At 41.2% G+C, this 19,050-nt stretch overlaps 1 protein-coding gene across 2 annotated transcripts in view; it reads left to right on the top strand.

The window, feature by feature from the left end:
* The window catches only part of LOC122563613 (membrane-bound glycerophospholipid O-acyltransferase 2-like), a 66,252-nt gene extending 49,888 nt beyond the window's left edge, over positions 1–16,364 (top strand). For both annotated transcript variants that reach the window (XM_087976800.1, XM_043717571.2), the window contains exons 8-13: positions 3,947–4,139; positions 5,405–5,508; positions 5,605–5,669; positions 8,384–8,516; positions 10,606–10,757; positions 12,593–16,364. In XM_087976800.1, the coding sequence (XP_087832926.1) occupies positions 3,947–4,139; positions 5,405–5,508; positions 5,605–5,669; positions 8,384–8,516; positions 10,606–10,757; positions 12,593–12,788 (843 nt within the window). In that variant the 3' untranslated portion in view covers positions 12,789–16,364. The remainder of the gene's footprint in view (positions 1–3,946; positions 4,140–5,404; positions 5,509–5,604; positions 5,670–8,383; positions 8,517–10,605; positions 10,758–12,592) is intronic.
* Positions 16,365–19,050: the final 2,686 nt, after the last annotated feature.

Raw genomic sequence — 19,050 nt, 5'->3', positions numbered from 1 at the left:
GAATCAGTCCTTGCCTTTCCAAATACATGTACATCCTGTCCCTCAGGATTCCCTCCAACAACTTGCCCACCACTGACGTCAGGCTCACTGGTCTATAGTTCCCTGGCTTGTCCTTACCACCCTTCTTAAACAGTGGCACCACGTTTGCCAATCTCCAGTCTTCCGGCACCTCACCTGTGACTATTGATGATACAAATATCTCAGCAAGAGGCCCAGCAATCGCTTCTCTAGCTTCCCACGGAGTTCTCGGGTACACCTGATCAGGTCCTGGGGATTTTTCCACCTTTAACCATTTCAAGACATCCAACACTTACTCCTCTGTAATCTGGGCATTTTGCAAGATTTCACCATCTATTTCCCTCCAGTCTTTCTCTTCCATATCCTTTTCCACAGTAAATACTGATGCAAAATATTCATTTAGTATCTCCCCCGTTTTCTGTGGCTCCACACAAAGGCCACCTTGCTGATCTTTGAGGGGCCCTATTCTCTCCCTAGTTACCGTTTTGTCCTTAATATATTTGTAAAATCCTTTGGATTCTCCCTAATTCTATTTGCCAAAGCTATCTCATGTCCCCGTTTTGCCCTCCTGATTTCCCTCTTAAGTATACTCCTATTTTCTTTATACTCTTCTAAGGATTCACTCGATCTATCCTGTCTGTACCTGACATATGCTTCCTTCTTTTTCTCATCGAAACCCTAAATTTCTTTCGTCATCCAGCATTCCCTATACCTACCAGCCTTTCCTTTCACCCTGACAGGAATACACTTTCTCTGGATTCTTGTTATCTCATTACTGAAGGCTTCCCATTTTCCAGCCATCCCTTTACCTGCCAACATCTGCCCCCAATCAGCTTTTGAAAGTTCTTGCCTAATACCATCAAAATTGGCCTTTCTCCAATTTAGAACTGCAACTTTTAGATCTGGTCTATTCTTTTCCATCACTATTTTAAAACGAATAGAATTATGGTCGTTGGCCCCAAAGTGCTCCCCCACTGACACCTCAGTCACCTGCCCTGCCTTATTTCCCAAGAGTAGGTCAAGTTTTACACCTTCTCTATTAGGTACATCCACATACTGAATCAGAAAATTGTCTTGTACACACTTACGAAATTCCTCTCCATCTAAACCTTTAACACTCTGGCAGTCCCAGTCTATGTTTGGAAAGTTAAAATTCCCTACCATAACCACCCTATTATTCTTACAGATAGCTGAGATCTCCTTACAAGTTTGTTTCTCAATTTCACTCTGACTATTGGGGGGTATATAATACAATCCCAATAAGGTGATCATCCCTTTCTTATTTCTCAGTCCCACCCAAATAATTTTCTTGGATGTATTTCTGGGAATATCCTCCCTTAGCACAGCTGTAATGCTATCCCTTATCAAAAATGCCACTCCCCCTCCTCTTTTGCCTCCCTTTCTGTTCTTCCTGTAGCATTTGTATCCTGGAACATTCAGCTGCCAGTCCTGCCCATCCCTGAGCCATGTTTCCGTAATTGCTATGATATCCCAGTCCCATGTTCCTAACCATGCCCTGAGTTCATCTGCCTTCCCTGTTAGGCCCCTTGCATTGAAATAAATGCAGTTTAATTTATTATTCCTACCTTGTCCCTGCCTGCCCTGACTGTTTGACTCACCTCTGTTCTCAGCTGTACCCGTCTCAGATTGATCTCTTTCCTCACTATCTCCCTGGGTCCCACCCCCCCCCCCCCCCCCCCCCCCCCCCCACCTTACTAGTTTAAATCCTCCCAAGCAGTTCTAGCAAATTTCCCTGCTAGTATATTAGTCCCCTTCCAATTTAGGTACAATCCGTCCTTCTTGTACAGGTCACTTCTACCCCAAAAGAGATTCCAATGATCCAAAAATGTGAATCCTTCTCCCATACACCAGCTCCTCAGCCATGCATTCATCTGCTCTATCCTCCTATTCCTGCCCTCACTAGCTCGTAGTACTGGGAGTAATCCAGATATTACTATCCTTGAGGACCTCCTTTTTAAAATTCTACCTAACTCTCTGTAATCTCCCTTCACAGTCTCAACCTTTTCCCTTCCAATGTCTTTGGTTCCATTGTGGACAATGACCTCCTGCTGGCCTCTCTCCCCCGAGAGAACATTCTGCACTCTCTGAGACATCCTTAATCCTGGCACCAGGGAATCAACACACCATTCTGCTTTTTCTCTGCTGGCCACAGAAACGTCTGTCTGTACTCAGACTACAGAATCCCCTAACACAATTGATCTCTTGGAAGCCAACGTACCCCTCGTTGCATTAGAGCCAGTCTCAATACCAGAAACTTGGCTGTTTATGCTACGTTCCCCTGAGAATCCATCACCCCCTACATTTTCCAAAACAGCATACCTGTTTGAAATGGGTATATCCACAAAAGACTCCTGCACTCGCTGCCTACCTCTCTTACCATTCCTGGAGTTAACCCATCTATGTGACTGTATCTGAGACTTTCCCCCCTTTCTATAACTGCCATCCATCACATACTGTAGCTCTTGCAAATTCCTCATCGCTTCTATTTGTCTCTCCACCGATCCACTCGATCTGATAAGATTCGCATCCAACAGCATTTATGACAGATATAATCCACAGTAACCCTTAAATTCTCTGACAAGAAGTACATATCACTGCAAAGGCCATTTTGGCTCCTTCACAATCTACAGACCCAGAAAATAACACCTTCTTATTCCTCTACAAAACACTGCCCCAGGTTAAATTAATAGCTATGGCTTATATTTAAAGTTTAATAAAGAGACTTATCTCCAAAAACATATAATCAAGAAAGAATCCACTGTACCCACTACTGCAGCCTTTCTCTTGGACAGACTTAAAACAACAATTAACTTATCTGATTCTGTGCTGTGAACTTCGCCCAACAGTTCCTCCAAGATTAGTTGTGAATTTCACTGTTTGTTAATTTTCCCAGATGCACTCCGATGTCCAGCGATACATGAATTCAAACAGCAAAGGCGGTAACTGTGCAGGTTTTTTTTCTCTGTCTCTCTCTGTCCCTCTCCTGAACTGTCCTCACCATGTGCTTCCTTTGTCTGCTCTTCTCCCTTTTAAACTGCTGTTGTTTTGACTTTTTTTTTCCAAAGTTCCAAAACAATGCAACAGCATATAAAACAGTAATTGCTGCTCCTGGAATTCAAGGAAATCACCTCCAGTACCTAAAATACCTCAAAAAAGGAACAGCTCTTACAGCCAGAAATTTTTCCCGTCCTCCATCTTGGATTACCCAGAAACCTCATAAAAGGATTTAGATGTATGGAAACTCTTCTTGAAATTCTATGAAAGGTAGTGCTTACAATATCTTATTGAGTTAATAGGATCACTGGAACAAGAGAAGCCCAGTTAATTCTACCATGTTCTACCATTCATTTGGATTCCAGCTCATCTATGCCTCAACTGCAGTTTTCTGCCTTTGATCCATATATCCTGATGCCAATAGCCACTAAGAAATCTGTGTGTTTAAAACTTCAACTAACCCCAGCATCAAAGGAGGAATGTTTCCATCAGCGTTGTAACAAAGGAACCTCAATAACATTTCACAACAACTGTCTTATCCCCACTGCCCTGCAAAACTTTCCTTTTGAAGTGTTTCTCCTGTTCCTTTTGGGGGAAAGTGGGTTTTTGATCTGCTTCCACTGTTCTTTCAGCAATGCACTCCAGATGATAACAAGTTGTCAAGTTTTTAAAAATGCTCATCTCCCCTTTTGGTTCTTTTGTTGGATTCAGCTGTTCATTCATGAAACAAAATATGTTTATAAGCAAAAATATACATTGAGCATTGCGCATTTGGGGAAGCTGGCAATGAACAAGAGAGAGTTTGGGTTTGATTGATATCTTGTGTATTAGGGATTTTACAATGTTTTACCGTGAATCATCTGTTGCTGTGGATTTTCCTTATTGACTGAGATTTAATTGATTCTTTCTGCAGGGTGCTGTAGGATGCAAGATCCTGATCTGTACTGTTTGTGTATTTATGCATCTGTACTTGTTAGATGTATTTCCCATCTCCTACAACACAGACAGCACCTTCATTGCCACAGCATCAATCCCTGTACGCTTACTGTATCTCTACATTTCCAGCCTGGCCTGCAGACCCAAATATTATTTTGCCTGGACTATAGGTAAGGACAAAATTAGACAGCAGATTTTGGAGACTAAGTACAGAAATCATTAAACACCAGCAGATAGATACAAAACATAAGTAACAAAGTGAATGGAATAAAACAGAGTGCTGGAGAAACTCAGCAGATATGGCAGCATCTGTAGAGGGAGAAACTAAGTTAACATTCCAAATCCAGTGACTCTTTGTTATACACTTCTGTCAAGGGGGTCACTGGAATTGAAATGTTAGTTCTGTTTTCTCTCTACAGATGCTGCCAGACCTTCTGTATTTCTCTATTCAGTTTTGGGTATTGAATTTCTTCAGGGATATACAGGCTATAGAAGGTATACAGGCTCAGCTACACCAGAATAATACCTGGGTTAAAAGGACTGAAATAACAATATGGAGGTGACTTGCATTGTCAAGGTGAAAGTAAAAGATTAAAGAATGAGTCAGTTGAGTTCTTGGTAAGAAAAAGATTTGATAGAAATGATTCCACTCTGGTGGGACACTCCAGAACAAGGGGTCAGAATGTTACAATTAGAGCCAGGCTGTTCAAGGGGGATGGCAGGAATCACTTTAAATAGTGGAAATCTGGAATTCTCTCCTTGAAGATGCTGGAGATCACATGAACATTTCAAAATTAAGATTGATAAACATTCGTTAGGGAAGGAATTATGGGTTACTAAAACCAAAGTTTGTAAATACAGCTTGGTTTGTGACATTCTAATTGAATGGTGGGATAGGTTTAAAATAAGAATGGTCTCCCCCTATTCCAATGCTCTGAAGAGGGAATTGACACCTCACTCTGGTTTCTGGATTAAAACCTCCATGTAGCCTCTCCTAGACAAATTAGGACAAGTGTCTTCCCTCCGTCACACAGCAGAGGCTGAAGTGAGGTGTAATGAGCTTTCAGTGCCTCAGTAAGACCATAATGAAGGTGAGATGACAGTGACACTGCCTCAAATACCTACAGCATTTGGGTAATGAGGGATACATGGTGGCCATATAGGAGAATGATTCCACTGTTTGATTACAAACTAGTGGGAAGGGATCTTTTACATCCACTTGAGCAGACAGGGTGGAGGGGGGTAATTTTACCCTGGAACATCACATATTGTGATGTTGTGTAACTATCTTAAAGGTACAGTGCCAGCGTGGTCTGCTATCTGTGCCGTAATATAACAGCTTTTGTTTGAACAGGTTGTGGTGCCTGACTCCAGCCCTTGGGCTGTGGGTACCACATGATGGGACTAGCTCTGAACGTGTTTGCTTTGCATGCAGCTGATGCCGTCAATAATGCTGCAGGGTTTGGCTTTACTGGATACGACAGTCGAGGGAAGCCTTGCTGGGACTTGTTCTCCAATCTCAACATCGTCAAGGTAGAGGTAAGAAGTTATAGTTACCTTGCACCTACACGTGTACTCACAAACGTTTACCACACACTGGATGAACTGTAATATATTGCTGCTTTTCTTTTTCAGTTTGCAACAAGCATGAAGATGTTTATTGACAACTGGAACATACAAACAGCTCTGTGGCTCAAAGAGTAGGTAGCTCTGGTTTACGGTTCATAGTCCACTTCATACCATGTTACTTATTGCTCCAATGGAAACAGAGTGCTGGAGAAATTCAGCAGGTCTGGCAGCATCTGTAGAGAGGTGAAAGTGGGTACTGCAGATGCTGGAGATTAGAGTCAAGATTAGAGATGTGCTTTGCTTTTCCAGCATCTGTGGAGAGAGAAACTGAGTTAATGTTTTGTATCTGATATGAATCTTAGGTGCACATGGGTTCCAATGAAGAGTCAGGTCAGACACAAAATGTTAACTTTGTTTCTCTGTCCATAAATGCTGCCAGACCTGCTGAGTTTCTCCAGCACTTTGCTTTTATTTATGATCTGCAGAATTTTGCTCTCGTATATTACCCTAGGTTGTTGGGTCCTGTGAATAATTAATTTTTATACAACACTGCCTGGATGGTGGGGTGAAGCAGATTTAATAATAGCATTCAAAAGCACCACCACCTGCTGCTGCTCCTTCTTGAAGCCACACATCGCCTTGTCTTGGAAAGACAGTGCAAGTCCATTATAATGTGAACAAATAGACCAAGAGTTCACGTATTGTGCAAAGGTCTCATGTCGCATCAGAGCCCCAAATCTTTTAGTCTGCATCAGGGAGGATACATCTCATGCTGACTACAATTTAATTTGCTCTCTTACCATGTTACTTGGACCTTTCAACCTTCTGTTGGTAGCTCCTCAGGTGAGGGATTGACAAAACAGGATGCCCCCTCACCATTTTATGTTAGACCGTTCCTAACAGCGGATAGTGTTCAGCCTCATCATCACCCCCTCACCCTGACACTCACTCCCTCACTCCCTCATTCCTGACAGTATTCAACCTCCCTCATCCCAACATTATCAAGCCTTCCTGGTTCACTCTCACTCCATGCAAATAACCAAAACAGCCCCACCCACTCTCCAACAATCCGGATTTTTCCATCATCAGCCAGACAGGAACTCGTGCTGAACTTGAAAAGAGTAAACATAAAAGCAAAATGCTATGGATGCTGGAAAACTGAAATAAAACCGAGACTAATGGAGAAACTCGACAGGTTTGGCAGCACCTGGGGAAACAGAAACAAAAGGACATAGACAGGTTGATAGAATGAGCAGAAAGATGGAAGATCAACTTTAATGTGGAGAAATGCAAAATATATCACTTTAGTAGAAAGCACATGGAGCGACAGTGTAAATGTAAAGATACAATTCTAAAGTGGATGCAGAAACAGAGGAACCTGGGTATATATGTGCATTAGTGATTGCAGTTGGTAGGACAGGTCAAGAGAATGGCTAATAAAGCTTATGATATCCCAGGCTTTATTAGTAGGGGCACATCGTACAAAAGCAAGGTTATGTTGATCTGGTTAGAAAGGCATTTGGCATGATTGCCTTCATTCCTTTGAGTATAAGAGTTGTGATATCATGTTGAGATTGTACAGGACGTTAGTAAGGCCTCTTCTGCAATACTGTGTCCAGTTCTGGTCATCCAGTTATAGGAAAGATATTATTAAATTGGAGAGGGTTCAGAAGAGATTTACCACGATACTGCTGGGAGTGGAGGGAAAGGAAAGGCTGGGACTTTTTTCACTGGAGCGTAGGAGGTTGAGAGGTGACCTTATAGAAGTTTATAAAATAATGAGGGGAATAGATACGGTTAATGGTAGTTGTCTTTTCCCTAGGATTGAGATAAATGTAAAAAAGACATGAGGGGCAATTTATTTACACAGAGGGTGGTTTGCATGTGGAATGAACCTCATGGGGAAGCAGTGGATGTGGGTACAATTACAATCTTTAAAAGGTATTTGGATAAGTACATGAATGGGGAAGGTTTGGAGGGATATGAGCCATGATCAGGCAGGTGTGACTGGTTCAGATTGGGTTTATGTTCGGTGTGGACTGGTTGGACTGAAGGGTCTGTTTCCTTGCTGTATGCTTCTATGACTGTATGACTCTATTGTATAAGACACTAGCTCAGCCTCAACTGGGTATTACATCCAGTTTTTGACATCCCACTTTACAAGGATGTGGAGAAAGTGAGGACTGCAGATGCTGCAGATCAGAGTCAAGAGTGTGGTGCTGGAAAAGCACAGCTTGTCAGGCAGTATCTGAGGAGCAGGTGAATCTACGTTTTGGGCAGAAGCCCTTTATCAGGAAAAGATGTGAACTCATTGGAGAGAGTGCAGGAAAAAAAAGCAACTTGTTCCAAGGAAGACGAACTTCATTTTATGCAGATAGTTTGCAGAGGTCAGGACTATTCTCCTTGGAAAGAAAAAAAACTGAGACGCTATCTGATTAAAATATTTGAAAACATGAAGGGTCTGGAAAGGTTAAATAGGGAGAAAAAGTTCCTATTCATGAAACGATTGAGACTGAATGTGCACAGAATGAAAGGAATTAGTGAAAAAATGCAAAAATAATATGACACAAAACTTTGACATGAAGCAGGTGGTCTGGGGCTGGAATGCATTGCCTGAGACTGTGGTGGATGTGCATTTAATCAATAAATTCAAAACACAATGAGGCTGTGATTTGAAAAGGAGCGACGTGCAAGATTATGGGCAGAAGACAGGAGAATGGCACTCACTGTGATTCCCATTCAGAGAGCAGGTGCAGACAAGATGGGCTGAATAGCTTCCTCCTTTGCTGAAATGATTCTATGATGATGTTGGATGCTAATAATCAATGCTGTTGTCTCCCTTTAGAGTCTGCTATGATCGATGTCCATTCAATCCGACATTATCGACATTCCTTCTGTCTGCAATCTGGCATGGAGTTTACCCTGGCTACTACTTCACCTTTATCACTGGCACAATCATGACACTAGCAGCGAGAGCAGTAAGTAATGCTGGACAGCTAAGCCTTGTTTTTTTCTTAACAACACAGTTACGCCTCAAAAATTGTGGAATATGAAATTGCTGGAGTTCGACACCTATTATCATGAGATCACCCACATTGACACCCCCAAACATTCCAACCAGATCCCAGAGTAGAATGGAATGTCCCCCATCCCAGATTGTGGAAGCACTGTCATTTGCCAAGGGTGCCCCGCAAGGTAACACTAAAGTATTGTGCCTCCTTATGAATTTGCATTTAAATAGAGCATTTTACAACCTTGGAAGATCTCAAAACTCTTTACAGACAAATAAAGCATTTTGAGGCAAAGTGACTCTTGTATGTAGGAAACATTGGAACTGATTTATAAGTTGCCACGAACAGAGATGTTGGTTGAGAGATGATTGTTGGTTCATACAAATGGGAGAACTAACCTGCTTTTCTTGCAAATAGTGAATCATGGCATTATTACAATGCAAAAAAAGGCTATGTGGTCCATCATGTCTGCATTGGCTCTGAAAGAGCAATTCGTTTAGTGCCATTCTATTGCCTTCTACCCATAGTCCTGCATATTTTTCCTTTTCAGATAATGTCTAATTCCCTTTTCACTGCTTCAATTGAATCTATCTCCATCATACTTTCAGTTTGTGCAGTCCAGACCTTAGCCACTGATCGGGTGATAAAGATTTGCACACACCAGTTCTGATTGTTTTGCCAATAACTTAAAACCTGTGCCCTCTTGTTTTCAAATCTTTCATGAACGAGAACATTCTGTACAAACCCCTAATGATTTTAAAATATCTCCATAAAATTTCTTCTCAATTTTCTTTTCTCCAATGAAAATTATCCTAACTCCACCAATCTACCTTCATAACTGTTTCCTCGGATGATGAACTTCATTCTTATGAATCCACTAGCTGTAGGGCCACTTACATCCACATGAGAGGTCAGATAGCATCTCAGTTTATTGACTTATCCAAAAGGAGTGCCTCCAACAGTGCAGCATTCCCAAAGTACTGCATGAAATTTCAGTCAGGTGTGTGACAGAATACTCTCCAACTCTCTGGATGAGTGCAGCTCCAACAACGCTTAAGAAACTCAACACCATCCAAGACAGAACAATCTGCTTACCTGGCACCTCAGCCACCACCTTCAACATTTGTGGCCCTCCATTGCCAGTACACCATGGCTGCAGGGATAAAGGACAGGGGTATACATCAGAGCCCAAAAACCGGGTATAGGAGGCCCACTGTTGTTGGGATCAAGCCAGGAGCAGCACAACGGACAATGATTGCTGTCCCTACCCCCCTGTGTGGCTGCAGTGCATGATATCTTCAAGATGCATTTCAGTGACTCAACCTAGGTTCCTTCAAAAGTGCCTTCCCTCGACCTCTAGCATGTGGGGGATAAGGGTGACAGGCTCTTGGGAATATCATTATCTGTAATGTCCTCTCCAAGTCACACACTGTTCTAATTTGGAGTTATATTGCCATTTCTTTACTGTTGTTGAATTAAAATCCTGGAACACCCTCTCTAACACTTCCTGTCTACCCATCCTTATGTACTGCAGCAATTCAAGAAGGCAAGTCATTCCCACATTCTTGAAGGTCATTAGGGATAAGCAAATACTTACAGCATACAAAATGGTCCAACAGTGCATTTACTGAGAGTAAAGAAACGTCCAAAATAACTTGTGTTTGTATGGCACCTGTAACATAGGACAATGCCCCAAGGTACCTCAAAGGAGTGGTCATCAATCTGACACCTGATGAGATATTAGGGCAAGTGATTAAAAGCTTGGTTAAATTAATAGATTTCTAAGAAGCATCTTGAAGGAGGAGGGATATTTAGAGGAGAGGTTTAAGGAGGGTATTCCAAAGTTTAAGACTCACAGCTGGTACTGAGTGAATGAGGAATACAGAATTTGGCAGGATTGGCGGAGTGGAAAGTTCTCTGAATGTAGAAACATGAGTCACTTGGATATTCTCCCCTTTTATCGTGCCACTTAATTAAATCACAGCTAATCTGTATCTTAACACCATTTACTCAAAGGTGTTTTAATGTTTTCCTGTGTGTGTTTGGTTGCGTGCAGGTTAGGAATAATTTAAGGCCTTACTTCCTCGGTTCATCGACTTACAAGATGTTCTATGATGTGATGACATGGGCGACAACGCAGGTGGTTGTGAGTTACACTGTGGTACCATTTGTCCTTCCGTTTCTGAGCTCATCATTCGAGTTTTACAGGTAAGTAAATCAGTCACACTAACAAAGTAGGTCAAAATGATTTATTATTCATGCTCCTTCTTTCCTGGGGGATAGCAGAATGTAATATAGGGTTGAAAAAATGTGTTGCTGGAAAAGCGCAGCAGGTCAGGCAGCATCCAAGGAGCCGTAATATAGGGTGACTGTCATTAATAAATGGTAAAGTAATTAGCAATCAGGAGAAAGTGAGGACTGCAGATGCTGGAGATCAGAGATTAGATTATGTTGTTGGAAGAGCACAGCAGGTCAGGCAGCATCCAAGGAGCAGGAAAATCAAAGCAATCAGGACATCTATCTTATTCCTTTGCTATAACTGATGAAGTCAATTTTTGGCCGACCCATATTGCTCTTGAATTGACTGGCTTGCTAGGCAATTTTAGAGGGTAGTTAAGAGTTAACCACATCACTGTCAGCCTGGAGGCACATGTAGGCCAGACCAGGTAAGGATGGCAGATTTTTTTTTCCCAAAAGGACATTAATGAACTAAGTCGGTTAGTATAACAGTTGATAATAGTTGTCATGGTCACCATTACTGAGATTAACTTTACGTTTCAGATTTATTCATTAAACCTAAACTCCACTAGTTGCAGTAGGATTGGAATCAGGAGCTCCAGGGCATTAGCCTTGAATTTCTAGTCCTGTATTACCATTATGTCATTGTCTGCTCTACAATCCTGTCATGATGTAATAACTTTACAACTTTACCTGATTAATCTGTCAACAGTTAATTCTGCGTTTCATTTATTTTGAAATAGTCACTGGAATGGGAGCTGGGCTCTTAAGAAAATGGCTAAGATGATGAGCTACTGCTCCAGTCTTGCACTTGGGTGCTCCCTGGTCATTTTGTTTGTTGTTAGTTAGCTAATGTCAGGAATGTTCCTTTTTTGTTTATGTAGCTGCAATTTTAGGATAAGTGGCAAAAAACCAGACGTGAGATGAGGAGGCTTTTGTTCTTCATGCAGAGTTGTTGTGATTTGGAATGTATACTGCTTGAAACAGTGGTGAAAGCAAATTTAACAGTAATTTTCAACAGGGAATTTGTGTATATATATTTAAAATATATATATATATAATGTTAGCGAGCCTACTACTGTTGCAGGCAGGCCGTTCCACATCCTTACTATTCTGAGTAAAAGTATGAGTAAAAGGGTATAAGGATGGTATAAGAACTTTGAGGGACATAAGGATGAGGGGTGGGTATATGTGGCATAGGGGCTTTGAAAGGCCATAAAGATAAGCAGAGGGTTATACAGTGGCAGAAGGGCATTTCAGATGGCATGGACTTGGCATGGCTAGTATATGGCGAGTGTGTGAGGCGGGGCAACAGTGTGTGAGCTATGAGGTTTGAAGGAATGTTTTCAGTATTATTCTTTTATTAAACAGTGGTATGTGCCAAGCTGGCCTTGAACCCAGCCCACATTCACAGCCAGAAGCCTCTGCTCTCATTCCAGGTTCGTCTGGCTTTCTTCCCAGGGAACCTGACCATCCTCGAAAGAAAATCAAGCCTTTTCCCCAGGCTGGGTTCGCCGAGCCAGGAAATGTTCTGTCTTGGGAGCAAAACCCTAGGGCCATATTCTCTGTGTCTAACAAAACCTTTCATGCTTTTAAAGACCTTATGTTCCATCACCTCTTAATCTTCTCTATTCCAGAAAAAGAGGTGTCATTCTCTGCCAGTAAGAAAATCGCTGCATTTCTGGCCTCATCATTGAAAATCCTTTTTGAATCGTGCTCAGTCTTCTATCTAGAGTCAAAAGGAACACAATGGGCTGAATGTTAAATGATTCTACTAATTCAGATGCTTTGTTTTGCCTCCTCAGGACTTGGTACTTCGGTTTGCATATCATCGCCATGGTTCTAATCCTGGTGTTGCCAAAAAAACCAAGAAGTACATCAAGAGAACCACAGAAATTCCAAGTCACTAAGCAATCGATGATATTGCACCATTGTAATGGACAACAGAACAGAAGAGCTCTAGTGGACAGCAACCAAAACCATCCAATGAGGATTGACTAATGGCGAAGGAAAGACTTTGAACATAATAGGGGAGGAGCAGAACATTTGATAATGGACTATTTTATACAAAACAAACAGCCAAAGAAATTTGTTTCCAACACCTTACATCTTATTTGAAACGCCATAGAAAACTCGTCCTGGATTCCTCATTAACCGAAGAAAGTGGATTTTGTTATGAAAGATCAAGAGTGTAACAATCAAACCTTTGTGGAGGTAGTTTAAACCTATGTTCCCGTAACATGGGAGTGGAGGATAATTGGGCGGAGTGAAATTATCTCCGTTGCAAACCCCAATCTAACATGCAAGCCTCAGATACCAATTTCTGTTTTAACTGTTGTCAATATCAGAGCTCCCAGATGGGCTGTTCTCTCATGATAATATTCAAATAGGACTCCTAACTTGATATTTTGGCAGTGATTTGAAAGCAACACCTCCGGTATGTTCTTATCAGGATTTGGAAAGCACTGTAACTTAAAGGAGGCAACAGCAGTTGAATTCAGGAGGGATCAGCTATGAATTGGGAGGCAGGGGGATAGAATTGTTTGCCCATTTTCTACTTGTTTACTCACCAGGGGCTGGTCAGTCTCACAAGTATGCTCCCCTACTCCCTCCCGGTCTCCCTATACATTATCAGGACCCATGACTCTTCTGGATCCTTATTTTAATATCTAATGCTTTGACAGAATTCCATTGCCTTCCTGGAAAAAAAACAATTACACTTCATGTTACACCTCAAAAAGGTTACAGGCAAAGACTTTAAAATATTTTACAGCTTTGCCTTGCACATCATTCATCAAGGGCACAAAAGCAAGGAAGATGTACTAAAAGTTTATAAAACACCAGTTCAGACCCTACTGGAGTATTGTGTCCTGTTCTGAGCACCACCCTTTAGGTAAAATGTAAGGGTTTTGCATGTGTTGAAGAGTCTGAGTGGAAATGATTATGAAGTTTTGCAATTTCGGGAGAGTTGGAGAAATTGTGGGTTTTTTTCTGTTTCGAACAGAGAACGCTGAGGGAAGATTTAAATCAAGTGTACAATTGTCATGAACAGTTTTGGCAGCATAAATAGGAGAAATTGAAAGGGAAATCAGTGACCAAGGTTGTAGAATTTAGATAATTAACTAAAGACCCAGAGAAGAGTTGGGATTTCAAAAAGACTTGAAGATTAGTAATGATTTGGAAAGTATTTCCTGAAAAGATTTCTTTATTACTACCTGCTCCTATTGAAATAGATTGAATAGTAACTTTCAGTAGGGAATTAAATATCGAATTACAGGGGATAAAAGGCCATTTGGAAAGGGATTGGAGCTGAAATGAATTGGATAGCTCTTTCAAAGAGCCCAGTATAATGGGTTAAATGGCCACCTCCAGTACTGTAAGATCCTGTAATTTTATGAATCAATTACTTGGAGATGATCTTTCTTTTGGAAGGGAGGGTGGAGGTCAGGATAGAGAAGTTGGTTGAAAAGAGAGAGATGGAAGGGAAAGAGAGACTCACACTGGAACATTTACTAATGCCACTGCCCAGCAGTGAACAAACTGCTAAATGGCAATGATAGCTGCCCCTCAAAAAGTCTTAAGGTGTTCCAGGAAGAAGCAATATCATCAATCACTCTTTTCTCTGGGTTACTGGACATGTGATTAAGATACAAAGTAATCTTGCCCGGTTTTGTACTTGGACACACAAGCCTCTCTCCATGTTACTTCATCTAACTCTGTGACCTCAACTAATTTGTCCCCCATTTCCTTGTCCTTCATAAATTGAAGGAGAATCTTAAATTTATTTATTTTATTTGCCTTAGTTACTCCTTGTATCAGTGAGTTCCACATTCCCTGAGTAAAGAAATTTCCCTGGCACTCCATTTAGCTTTGGACGAGCTCCCAAGCGGAAATGTCATCTATGCTTACCCTAATCAAAGCCCTTCACAATTTTAAAGACATCTATGAGATCATCTGTGAACCTTCTCTTTTCAGGAGTAAAGAGCCAGGTCTATTCAATCACGGAAGGTATGTCCTTTGAAAGATCTTAATGCACAAGTATTTTATTATTTTCTATGGCCATATTTTATCTGTGAGCCTACCCTTAAATATTAGATGGTTCAACTTTGTGCTTGCAGTTTCCTTTGTATCAAACTATCAGTCACAGTGTTTGGCATGCTTTCTTAAGTCTAGTTTGATTGGAGTGGGAATAGGATAAAACTAAATGGAATTCATTACCTTTGGTTGGGTAGAAGGACTGCATTGTGTCACTTGGCTTTTCTACCATTTGCAGTAAAACGAGACAATTAGTGGTAGATTTTTAACAGGATAGAATATCTAAATCATGTAGCAATTATTGGGAGAAGAGTATGGTGAGTGACTAATTTTAAGTTCATACCTTTAGACTAGTTGTCACCTAATAGATCATTTTTGATAACAGTATTAATAAGGACTGTGAATGTGTGATGTGTACAAGATACTTGGCACTATCGTCATTTTGTTCATGCAAAGTTACCCTCTATCTTCTCATGATATGCAAAGGAACCTGAGTTTGGTGACTGATTGGCTTGTTCTTGCATTCATTCCAGTTGGGAGCTCAACCTTTCTGACATGACAATGCAGATCAGAGCTTGGATTCCACATGTCAAGCTTAACTGTGAAGGCCATTCCCACCCCCATTCTGGCACCTTTTGTTTTGAATTCATTGTAATGTCTCTTGTATCAAAGTTTCCAACTTTGGCCTGTGACTACACCAGTTCAATCACACTGGTTGAAGTTTAAGGTCTGGTTTAAATGCATGCACCCAAAGTCCATATGAAGTTAGTGAGGATGACAAAATAACTGAGGATGACAACTCATGGGCATTATTGAAAGGAACAGATGATGAGGCACTCTGAACTCAGATGTTCCTTCAAAATGACAGTGTTAATCTTCACATCAGTCTTAATCTGACTTACTCATGATTGTGCAAATTAGCATCCATCGCATTTACAACAGTTTTCTGGAGATCATTTGCAGTTCATTTCTCTTGAAAGCAAGGAGCATTTTCAAGTCAAATTATTTATGTAACCATATACAGAACCAGGGCAAAGGAAATGATTCAACAATGTAATTTAAAGAGCTGAAACATTTTCCTCAAAAGCCTCATTGTGAGCTCTCGATCTTCTAACCATTTGGCAGGCTATGATGCTCTTTTAGCGAGGAAATAACATTGAACTCCTTCATCTCAGGATAGTATGGCCATTACACTTTGCATAGATTTGAAGCTACATGTCTCTGATTGACTGAGACTACCTGGCAAAGTTTTCCATCTTATAAATTCTGGAAAAATGATTCCTTCGCTCGCAAATGAATCAATGAAGGATTCTGGCAACATGTGTCTATTAATCGTTTAGGTCCTGACTTAATCTCACAGAGGGGTTTGCTACTTTATGAGTTATGTTACAAAGTAAATTTGAAAGTCAAACCTGAAGATCCATTGGAATAATTGTACAGTATGTTACTGTATTGTGTTCATTCTTAAGAAAATCTAAAAGTTTACACCTCACAAATGATGTGTTATGCCTTTTTATAATAATATTTGACATTTTAAATTGACTTGTGTTTTTCTTATTGCTGCGCGTCATCTCGCTTCATGCCTTAACCATCTCTAGCAGTTACTTCCTCTAGCCTAACTGTCATCCAAATTCCCTAGGTTCATTCATTTCTGGTCTTGCGCATCCCCAGGTAAATTGCTGCACCACTGATGGAGACATTCCCACATGTCCAGACCTTAAATCCTGGATTACTCCCTAAACTCCTCTGCCTCTCTCTATTTTCCTTTAATCTACTCTTTATATCTACCACCATATCAAAATTATGCTAATTTCTAATTTTTTATCCTCAGCACAAATTTTCTTTGGTAAAACTCGTGTGAAGCACTTTAAGACATTATGGGTGCTATAAAATGCAAGTAAGGAGTATTCTACATGATTCGACTGTTTATAGTTATCCATGTGGACATTTGAGAGCAATACATTTCACTGAATGAAGCTGTGTTATTTTATGAGGTGTGTTTATTGAAGATTTGATTACCATAAGACTGTAAAATGGATTTCTAAAATATTATCCAACTAGCTGCTTGAGCTATTTATTGCAACCATTCTCAGGATGTGGGTGGCACTGAGAGGAGATTATTACCCATTTCTAGTTGTCCAAAATGGTTTGATAGAACTGAGTAGCTTCTTGGGAGCTATCAAGAATCGATCCATTTGCTGTGGGTCCAAGTCACATACAGATGGAATGAGAACAACAGGTTTCCTTGCCCAAATGCATATGTGGAAATTTGTTGTTGCTTTAACAGTGTCATTAGTGCAGCATTTTCTTAGGAACATTGATTTAGAACAACTTTCATAGAAACCCTACTGTGCAAATAGAGGTTATTTAGTAGCAAATCTGCACCGATCCTCCAACCAGCATCTGATCCCCACCTAGCCTGCACACTCCAGAGCAATTTAGCATGACCGATCCACATAACTTGCACATCTTTAGAATGTGAGAAACCAGAGCACACAGATACAGGAAAAATGTGCAAACTCCACACAGGCAGTCACCTAAGGCTGGAATTGAACCTGGGTCCCTGGTGCTGTGAGGCAACAGTGCTAACCACTGAGCCACTGTGCACCCACAAGCTACAGTTGAAAGTAGCAGTGACACAGGTACAGAGGGCTGCATATTGGCACCTCAGTCATTCACTGTCCAGGGATGGTTTGTCCATGGCAGGATATTATCTGAAAAGGTTACAAAATTGCCAGCTTGCAGAGTGGCCATGATGTTGGTATCGAATCACCCATGAGGTTATCAAGGTTAGATCACATGGAATACATGGAGAACTAGCCAGTTGGACACAGAACTGGCTCAAAGATAGAAGACAGGGGCGTGGTAGAGGGTTTGCTTTTCAGACTGGAGACCTGTGATCAATGGTGTGCCATGAGGATCAGTGCTGGGTCCAATGCTTTTGTCATTTACATAAATGATTTGGAAGTAAATATATGAGGTATAGATAGTAAATTTGCAGATGACACCAAAATTGGAGGTGTAGTGGACAGTGAAGAGTGTTAGATGGGCCAATGGGCTCAGGAGTGGCAGATGGAGTTTGAATTAGATAAATGCAAGGTGCTGCACTTTGGAAAGACAAATCAGGGCAGGACTTATACACTTTATGGTAAGGTCCTGGGGAGTTTTGCTGAAAGAGACCTTCAAGTGCAGGTCCATAGTTCCTTGAAAATGGTGTTGCAGATAGATAGGATAGTGAAGGAGACTTTGGCATGCTTTCTTTTATGGGTCAGTGCATTGAGCATAGGTGTTGGGAAGTCATGTTGCAGCTATACAGCACACTGGTTAGGCCACTTTTGGAATACTGTGTGCAATTCTGGTCTCCCTGGATGTTGTGAAACTTGAAAGGATTCAGAAAAAGTTTGATAAGGACGTTGCCATGCTGGGAGGGTTTGAACTATAAGGAGAGGCTGAATAGGCTGGGGCATTTTCCCTGGAGTGCCAGAGGCTGAGGGGGTGACTTTATAAAGATTTATAAAATCATAAGGGGCGTGGATATGGTAAATAGACAAAGTCTTTTCCCCAGGGTGGGGGGAGTTCAAAACTAGAGGGCATAGGTTTAAGGTGAGAGGGGAAAGATTTAAAAGGAACCGAAGGGGCAACTTTTTCACAGGGAGGGTGATGCCTGTATGGATGAGCTGCCAGAGGAAGTGGTGGAGGCTGGTACAATTACAACATTTAAAAGGCTTCTGGATGAGTATATGACTAGGAGGGGTTTAGAGGGAAATGGGCCAAGTGCTGGCAAATGGGACTAAACTGGGTTGGGATATCTGGTTGGCATGGATGAGTTGGACTGAAGGTTCTATTTCAATGCTGTACAGCTCTAGGACTGTATGACGTCAGCACTTCTCAAAGAGCTTTACAGCCAATGGTGTACCTTTGAAATGTAGTCACTCTTTTTGCGAAGGAAACACAACAATTAACTTGTGAACATCAAGTTTCCACAAACTGCAATGAAATAAATTACTTAAGAAACTGTTTTATTGACTATGCCTCTGGGATCTATATTGACCAGGGAGAATTCCCCTACTCCTCTTTGAAATGGCACCATGGGATCTTATTTTAAATTATTCATTCACAGGATGGGGATATCACTCTGCAGGGCAGCACCTAGCCCCCATCTCTAATGCTGATAGGGCAGTTAAGTGTCAACCACATTGCTATGGGTTTGGAGTCACTTGTAGCCCAG

This window comes from Chiloscyllium plagiosum, unplaced genomic scaffold, assembly GCF_037043375.1.
Source record: "Chiloscyllium plagiosum isolate Xiang-an unplaced genomic scaffold, Cpla_swu_hap1 HiC_scaffold_30, whole genome shotgun sequence".
NCBI lineage: Eukaryota > Metazoa > Chordata > Chondrichthyes > Orectolobiformes > Hemiscylliidae > Chiloscyllium > Chiloscyllium plagiosum.
This window is presented reverse-complemented; position numbering and strand designations above follow the sequence as displayed.